The sequence below is a fragment of the Photinus pyralis genome, unplaced genomic scaffold (genome assembly GCF_008802855.1).
Source record: "Photinus pyralis isolate 1611_PpyrPB1 unplaced genomic scaffold, Ppyr1.3 Ppyr1.4_LG9, whole genome shotgun sequence".
Lineage (NCBI taxonomy): Eukaryota > Metazoa > Arthropoda > Insecta > Coleoptera > Lampyridae > Photinus > Photinus pyralis.
Window position 1 is genome coordinate 11677272 of NW_022170878.1, and position 9312 is coordinate 11686583.

At 39.5% G+C, this 9312-nt stretch overlaps 1 protein-coding gene across 3 annotated transcripts in view; it reads left to right on the forward strand.

The window, feature by feature from the left end:
* Positions 1-3395, forward strand: part of LOC116180294 (probable 3',5'-cyclic phosphodiesterase pde-5) — an 89966-nt gene extending 86571 nt beyond the window's left edge. For all 3 annotated transcript variants that reach the window (XM_031500205.1, XM_031500206.1, XM_031500207.1), the window contains 2 exons: positions 2405-2563; positions 2609-3395. In XM_031500205.1, the coding sequence (XP_031356065.1) occupies positions 2405-2563; positions 2609-3127 (678 nt within the window). In that variant the 3' untranslated portion in view covers positions 3128-3395. The remainder of the gene's footprint in view (positions 1-2404; positions 2564-2608) is intronic.
* The last annotated feature ends 5917 nt before the right edge of the window (positions 3396-9312 follow it).

Consider the following 9312-nt stretch of genomic DNA (forward strand, 5'->3'; position numbering starts at 1 on the left):
TACCCCCCCAGTACAGAAAAGAAGAAAATGAACATTGAGCTTCTTTTTTCCTCTGGGGGGTATTCCATACCCTCCAGATCCCCCAGTTGTCAATTTTTCCTCAAAATGTTTAGTACCGTTTGTACTTGCACCGCAATTTTTGAAAAAAAGGCTTCAAAGCTCCATACCCCCCAGACCCCCCGGTGATACGTTCACCCCACAACTTAGAGCCTTGAAACCTTTTTTCAAAAATTACGGTGTAAGTACTAACGGTACTAAACATTTTGGGAAACAATGTAGAACCGGAGGATCTAGGGGATATGGAATACCTCCCAGCGCAAAAAGAAGCTCAATGTTCATTTCACTCTTTTGTGTACTAGGGGATATTCCATACCCCCCAGACCACCCGGTTGTACATTCTTCCCCAAAATATTTAGTATCGTTAGTACTTACACCGTAATTTTTGAAAAAAGGTTCTAAGGGTCTAAGTTCTGGGTTGAACGTATCACCGGGGGGTATGGAATACCCCCCAGTACACAAAAGAAGAAAATGAACATTGAGAGTCATTTTCCTCTGGGAGGTATTCCATACCCTCCAGACCCCCCGGTTATCAATTTCTCCCCAAAATGTTTAGTACCGTTAGTACTTACACCGTAATTTTTGAAAAAAAGGTTTTAAGGCTCTAAGTTCTGGGGTGAACGTATCACCGAGGGGTATGGAATACCCCCCAGTACACAAAAGAAGAAAATGAACATTATTTCTTTTTCCTCTGGCGGGTATTCCGTACCCACCAGACCCCACGGTTGTCAATTTCTCCCCAAAATGTTTAGTACCGTTAGTACTGACACCATAATTTTTGAAAAAAGGTTTTAAGGCTCTAAGTTCTGGGGTGAACGTATCACCGGGGGGTCTGGGGGTATGGAATACCCCCCAGTACACAAAAGAAGAAAATGAACATTGAGCTTCTTTTTCCTCTGGGAGGGGGGTAATCCATACCCCCCAGACCCACCGGTTGTACTTCTTCCCCAAAATTTGTAGTACCCTTAGCGCGTATATCGCACTTTTTAAAAAGAAGGTAAAGTTTAACGTTCTGGCGGAGAACGAATTACCGGGGGGGTTTGAGGGGGGTTTCCCTATTTTATGTACTGGTGGTATTCCGTATCTCCCAGACCCCACATCCCCGAGCGGAGGGCCCGAAAGCCTTTTTTAAAAAATGACGGTGTTAGTGCTAACGGTACTTAACATGTTGGGGAATAATGTACAACCGAGGGGGGGGGAGGGGTAATTATTCTTAAATCTACTATTCTCCTGGAATATGCTAATAAAATGTCCAGTGTTATCCTGCCCCAAATTTACTAATATTCGTGTGCGGGAATTTTTCAAACATTTTCTCTCCTCCAAGTAGAAATCGTCCTGTAACCCCCCCCCCCCCTCATTTTTACCGAAGTGCACTCACAAAAATTCAATTTTTTGGATACGTAAAATACGCAAAAAAAGCGCGTTCCGAAAATTTCGTTTCCAAAGCAACTGGGCAACAACAGTTAAGAGCGGAAGTCCCCTTACGGCTGTATATTTCACTAACGAATATACAATTCCTACTTGTTTGTCCCCAGAAGTTCTCCTTTCAAAGTTCCCTCTCCAAAATTCACGTACGTCGAATCGCATCCAAAATATTCGCCTGGAAAATTCAGTTTCAGTAACCACACAGAATATTCCATGGAGTTCAATCCAAATTTTTGATTTCTTATTTGCTAATTTACAATTTTTAATTAAATATAACTAATTAATTAACCTTCTCTTACGACATTGAAGGGAATATTGGCACCGTACCTAAAAATAGATTGCTATGAGTAGGCTTGTAGTTCTTGCACCTTTAGTGAGGTCGTCTGCAAGAAAAATAATACCAAGCTAATTGCCCTAAGTAGGTTCGAATTAATTACCCGTAATTTAAATTTTTTCATTAATTAATTAGACAAATGATTAGTATGCCCTAATTCCCAATATGAAATTATGATAATTAATTGGGCGTATTTTCGCAGAGAATTTTGGTTTTTTCATTCTTTTTTATAACGTAATTTATTAAGTAGACGCCACCGTTTTATTGCCGGAAATAAAAGGAAAATGGCAGAATTAACCTCAATCATACACAAATTGAATTAGCCTCTACGAAAAACAGCGAATTTTGCCCGCTATAATCGTGATTTTATTTCACTCCCCCTCCCATACTTCTCCCATTCGCGTGTCGAAGTCAACAAACATCGCATAAAAGATCAATTCGTTCTGTAAACAACTTATTCGAAGGCTTCCTTTTCGAATACTCGATCAATTACCTTCCCTTATTGTTGCATGGGGCGATAAATCAAATTTTACACGCGCCGACACTAAAAGGGCTTCGCCGTCGGTTTTAATTGAAATCGTCTTCTAGAGCTTGGCGCTGTTTATCGCGGCGCTGTGTCACGATCTGGACCATAGGGGCAAGAATAATAAATTTATGTTGGACACCGAGGCCCCGCTGGCCGCCATTTATTCAACATCAACAATGGAACATCACCACTTCAATCAAACCGTCACCATCCTCCAGCAGGTAAGTTTTGGCAATATGTGGCCTCTCTAACCCCCGCTCTTCAAGGAGGGGCACAACATTTTCAGCAAGCTATCCAGTGCTGAATACAAGCAGGTGCTCAGTCTGATCAAGCACTGCATTCTCGCAACGGATTTGGCGCTGTTCTTCCCCAACAGGACGAAGCTAGCCAAACTGGTCCACGATGACGCGTTCTCCTGGAGCAACCACGAGCACCGGATGATGGTGCAGGCGCTTTCGATGACCGCTAGCGACCTGTGCGCGAGCACGAAACCGTGGGACGTCCAGCTCAAAATCGTCCACGTCATCTTCGAGGAGTTCTACGATCAGGGCGACGCCGAACGCGCCGCCGGCCGCAAGCCCATACCGATGATGGACCGCTTCCAACCCGACTATCAGCCCGCCTCCCAGGTCGGCTTCCTCAGCGGAATCTGCGCGCCCTGCTACGCCCTGCTGAAGAACCTCATTCCCGATACCGAACCGCTCCTCGCCATGGTCCACAAGAACCTGGACGAATGGACGAGCATCGACCAAGAGATCCAGCAAAAGAAGAAAAACGAGGCTTAACTTTTTGTCGCTCTCTCGACAACGACCAATTTTTACAAGTGACTTTATCTCGAAGATGCCTTCTTGTAGCATTCATATCCCCTTTTTTTGAGCGGAAAGCACCAACTGAGAGCCCAAATAGTTCTTTGTATTGAGCAGTTTCTAGTCAAGTGGCTATTCAGATAGACTTAACCTTTCTATTTTCATACGTCTAGGTAGACTTAAGATGAGCGGAAACAGACGATGGTGTATGAAAATTTATTAGAAATAAAAGTTTCTGTTGCACGTTGATGATGTTTTATTTTTCTAGAAATTGATTTTGTACGTTCTAGGGTTAAGATCTCAACACTTGAGACATGGTAGACAGGTAGATTTCTTCTACTTCTTCACGTTCTCCATCACATTTTCTTTACTTTCCTTCTTCTCTCCTAACTACTAACATACCGATTTAAATAGGCTGCAAGGAAGCCGTCCAGAGCCAATCCAAGATAATGGATATTCCCCTTTACAGACATCTCCTTGGAGAAAAACTTAGAGAGTGCCCCATCGGAGGTCTTCTTTTAGAACTATTACAATTATTTCAACGCTTTATTACAGATAAAATTTTTGCCAAATCTGGATCAAGAGAATATAATACACGAGGAGGTGTTCCTAATACACGTGGCATTTGTTGGCAAACTTTTGTACAATTTTTCTGGTTACCAGGAGAACATGATGGACGAAGAGGTGCTTTTTTTTGCCAATTCTGTATCAGGAGAATATAATACACGAGGAGGTCTTTCTGTACCTAATACACGTGGCATTTGTCGGCAAACTATTGTACAATTTTTCTGGCTACCAGGAGAACAAGAAGAAGTCTTTTTCTAGAACTATGAGAATTATTTCAACGCTTTATCACAGATAAAATTTTTGCTAATCCCTATAAGTATCGCTTTATTTCGGAGAATATAAATACACCTTCGGCATTTGTTGGCAAACTGTTGTATAAATTTTTGGTATCAGCAGAACATGATGGACGAAGAGGAGTTTGTTCTACCAGTATGAAAATTATTTCAGCGCTTTATTACGGATTAAATTTTTGCCAAAGTCTGTATCAGGAGAATATAATACACGAGGAGGTCTTTCTGTTCCTAATACATTTGGCATTTGTTGGCAAACTGTTGTACAAATTTTTTGGCTACCAGGAGAACACGATGGACGAAGAGGTGTTTCTCTACCAGTATGAAAATTATTTCAGTGCTTTATTTCGGATTAAATTTTTGCCAAGTCTATTTCAGGAGAATATAATACACGAGGAGGTCTTTCTGTTCCTAATACACGTAGCATTTGTTAGCAAACAATTTTTCTGGCTACCAGGAGAACTTGATGAACGAAGAAGTCGTTTTCTAGAACTACGAGAATTATTTCAACGCTTTATTCCGGATTAAATTTTTGCCAAGTCGGTATCAGGAGAATATAATACACGAGGAGGTATTTCTGTACCTAATACACGTGGCAGTTGTCGGCAAACTATTGTACAATTTTTCTGACTACCAGGAGAACATGATGAACGAAGAAGTCTTTTTCTAGAACTATGAGAATTATTTCAACGCTTTATCACAGATAAAATTTTTGCCAATCCTGTATCAGGAGAATATAATACACCTTCGGCATTTGTTAGAAAACTCTTGCATAATTTTTCTGGTTACCAGGAGAACATGATGGACGAAGAGGAGTTTTTCTACCAGTATGAAAATTATTTCAGCGCTTTATTACGGATCAAATTTTTGCAAAGTCTGTATCAGGAGAATATAATACACGAGGAGGTATTTCTGTTCCTAATACATGTGGCATTTGTTGGCAAACTGAACGAAGAAGTCGTTTTCTAGAACTATAAGAATTATTTGAACGCTTTATTTCGGATTAAATTTTTGCTAATTCTGTACCAGGAGAATATAATACACGAAGAGGTTTTTCTGAGCCTAATACACTTTGCATTTGTTGGCAAACTGTTGTAAAAAATTTTTGGCTATCAGGAGAACATGATGGACGAAGAGGTGTTTGTTTCTCTACCAGTATGAAAATGATTTCAGTGCTTTATTTCGGATTAAATGTTTGCCAATTCTGTATCAGGAGAATATAATACACAAGGAGGTCTTTCTGAGCCTAATACATTTGGCATTTGTTGGCAAACTGTTGTACAAATTTTTTGGCTACCAGGAGAACACGATGGACGAAGAGGTGTTTCTCTACCAGTATGAAAATTATTTCAGTGCTTTATTTCGGATTAAATTTTTGCCAAGTCTATTTCAGGAGAATATAATACACGAGGAGGTCTTTCTGTTCCTAATACACGTAGCATTTGTTAGCAAACAATTTTTCTGGCTACCAGGAGAACTTGATGAACGAAGAAGTCGTTTTCTAGAACTACGAGAATTATTTCAACGCTTTATTCCGGATTAAATTTTTGCCAAGTCGGTATCAGGAGAATATAATACACGAGGAGGTATTTCTGTTCCTAATACACGTGGCATTTGTTGTTCTGGCTAACAGGAGAACATGATGAACGAAGAGGTCTTTTTTTGATACTATGATAATTATTTCATCGCTATATTTCGGATTAAATTTTTACCAATTCAGTATCAGGAGAATATAATACACGAGAAGGTCTTTCAAGTACTCTGCGTTCTCCCCGTTCCGGTTAAGAATTGTGTTAGTTGGTAATGTACCTCTCCGTGCTTTCTCTGGTGCCATTTTTGGACGTCGGGAATCTATCTACTTGTCCAGGACTTTCTACGACCCCATTCATTCTGCCAGTTGCCTACTTTTGCCCAGGAATTCTGCACCTCCAAGCGTCGTTCAACCGCCACCAGGTCGTGTGGTTCCCACACACATGGCAGCATTGAGGAGCCTAGGAAAGCAGTATTTTCCTGCACTACCTTTAGGTGTGTAGCCTCCCACGGAGTTTGCCAACCACCTCCTTCAACCACTAAAGGGAATGAATGCCTCGCACGAGGTCATTCAGGGTTTGGTTATTAGTGAGGTTGGGTTAGAGTATCAGGAGAACATGATGCTAGAGGAGGTTATCAAGTTAAAATAAGTGCTCGTTAGGTTAGGTGAGAAATCTTGTATCAGGAGAACATAATGTGCGAGGAGATTGAAGGTTATGAACGTGGCTATTAATCGCATAAATTCAAATGAGATTTGGAAAGAAGTACAGTGACTTTATAGTCACTGTAGTTTCCATATGTAACTCCTTTATGCAAAAAGGGGCTCGTTTTGATCACAATTTTGTTACATTTCGGCAGTGTGTAGCAGTAGTCATGTAACACTTATCTCATTACGATGTCCTTCATGTACTTAATTGGGGATAATCAAGCAAATCCCGAAATTTCAATATAGGTGCGCTATATTGGTGTAGCCTGGTTTGTAGGCAACACATCATGCTCAATGAACAGAAAACGTACATTTGTTTTTGCAATTCGTAACTTCTTATGCATGGGAGTTTATTTAAAGCACTTGGAAGAACAATTTCAATACAGGTACATTAAGGGGGCTAGGGATAGAGGATAGGCAACACACATTGGTCACTGAAATTTGCAATAAAAGTCGAAACTTTTGAGTAATTTTGTAAGCCCAAATATTAATTCTAACTAGAGGTCTTATCGGGAATTGATAGAGATAATAGATGATAGAGAAATGTAGCGATTTATTTTTTTGATAAAATTATTTAAGTCGTGTATAAATGATAATCTTGAATTTACTAAGAACGCGAATACTAGCCTTAGTAAAAAAATATTTAAAAAGTAAATCAAAAAACAATTTAATAATATCGATTACATAAAAATTATGTACAATTTGGACGATGTATTATAGATAAACATAACGAAGTGTTTGTTGTCGGCACCTTCTTGAATCTAGCAGCTCTGTTAAAAAACTGTTCATACAAAAATTGATAATCTTGTGTCTTACATACTTTAGGTGACAAATCTCAAAGAAAATTTCAATCAGCAATCTTGTCGACCAATGAAATGCGGATTTCGATTTATCGGCAATTTTTTGACGTAAAAAGCACAGAAAAAGGTAAAAATGTTTTGACATAAAAGGTCACTTTTTCTTTGAGGGTCACTATGGTGTGAAATTTTCTTGCTTCGTGCTTGAATAGCAATTTTTTCTTGCTCACGAATATTTTGCTAAAGTTCAAATATTTGTGAGCTCGAAAAGTTTTCGGAAATAGCAAGCACTAGTGATAATTTTTTATTTCAGCATGTCGTTAGTAAAAAATTGTCAAAGTCCTCGTGTGAGGTCTTGTCGAAGCTACCACATTCCCTTCGTCGGTACTCGCGTCCGACGTCCCGTGCATCCCCAATTTGCGTTTCAAGTTTTACTCCACCATCAGTAAGATCATGGCGGGGGTCACCACATTCCCTTTCTCGGTAGGTACCCACTTCCGACGTCTCGTTCACCCGCAATTCGAGTTTGAAGTTTTTACTCCACCATCAGTTTTCAGATTGTTTTCAAAATGGTGCCGTTGGAAAGATCTTGTAAACGGACACAACAACTGCGTGGCGTGTTTTTTTCCTGGGTACGAAATTAACCTCATTTTACAAGGCGCACGTCTGCGAGGTGTAGTTGACTTAGGGCGCCCAAAAGGTATCTGCCTCTGCGAATTTTGTTGCTGAAAGCTCGAAGCGCGATCTCTCTTTCTCGTGTGGCTAGTAGAGCTATGAGAAGTGCCCCAAAAATTGAGAACTATTTTGTGGAGAGTTTTTAGCAAAATTCATCTAAATGCGAATTGTGGCTGAACGGGACGTCGGAAGCGGATACCGACAAAGGGAATGTGGTAGCTTGCGACAAGATCTTCTTGATAGTGGCTAATACAATACTGATCTGCCACACAAAAATGCGCTGATCTTCCTTCGATCTCACATGAGGACTTTGATAATTTTTCATCTACCTGTGCTTTCGATAATTCCACTGTAGGTTTGACGGCTAGCCAAGTAAACTATTTTCGTAAAGCAGACGAAGGTCGTGTTGGTATTAGAAAATTTCCAAAAATCTATTAAAACATTTTTTGTAATAAAAAATGAGTCATTTATTTTGTTGTAAATTAGATCAGAATTCAGATGTATAATTTGATAAATGGGGGAAGGTTGAAAACGCAGCAAATACCGGACTACATTGCGGAAGCCATGCGAAATATCTAAAACTGTCCATTGAAGAAAAGTACCATTCTTACATCCGCGCATCTGTGAAAATCGTTATCATATAAATTTAGAAATCTATGAGGCCGTAGTTTGATCGGATGTCATAATTGTTTAAATAAATTTGTTCTATGAACCACAAAAATTGAAGACCAGTTTTTTTGTTTGGGAAGTTGTTCCCTTCATTGCCCAAGTCCAAATCTAAAAAAATTGTAAATCCCTATATAGGAAGTAAGTATGTAGGAATGTTATCTTAGAAAGTAATACATTAGTAATATTTTTATATATGTAGAGCTTCCAGCTTTGATTTCCTATTCTATATTCAAAGGTTTCCAGCTGTATTAGTAAAACTGTAAAAGTTGAAATTCCATAAATGAGTTACTTTTGTATAGAAAGATATAGAAAGTACCGCAATCCATTGGGCTCGTGTGTTAGAGAGAGAACGCCTGATTTTTGCCCAAAAATGGCGGAAGTTACCAGATTCTAGTAACTTTAATGTTAATATTAATATCTAGTGACTTTATTCTGCATTACAGTGACTTTATAGAGACAGTGGCGACAATAGAGTGTCTAATTTTTGATTGGTTGTTGAGATCGGCCGCCATTTTGCGTCAAATTTCACGTGTTTCCGGTAATAGATATGCTCACGCACATTCCCGCGTTTCTATAAACGTCACGACAAATTTGAAGTACAGGTGCCATGATATTCCTACAAAAAATAGTATCATGACAGATGACAGCCTGACATTAGCGACTTCTGCAGTCAAATGCCAGAGGCAGACGATGAAAAATTTGTGTTTCGATGGCCGTGAATACAGTACCTAATTGTATTTCCCCGTGCAATTAGCATTGGAGGACAAAGGCATCGAAAAATAGCTGAAAACGAATGTGGCGGAACCTAATATGTGTGACAATGTGGCAGCAATTGAGGATATTGTTGTGAAACGCGATACTACATTCGACTCGCAGTGCAATAGCCCATCGAACAATTTCTATGAGTTGGATTCAGCGAAGAGATTATGT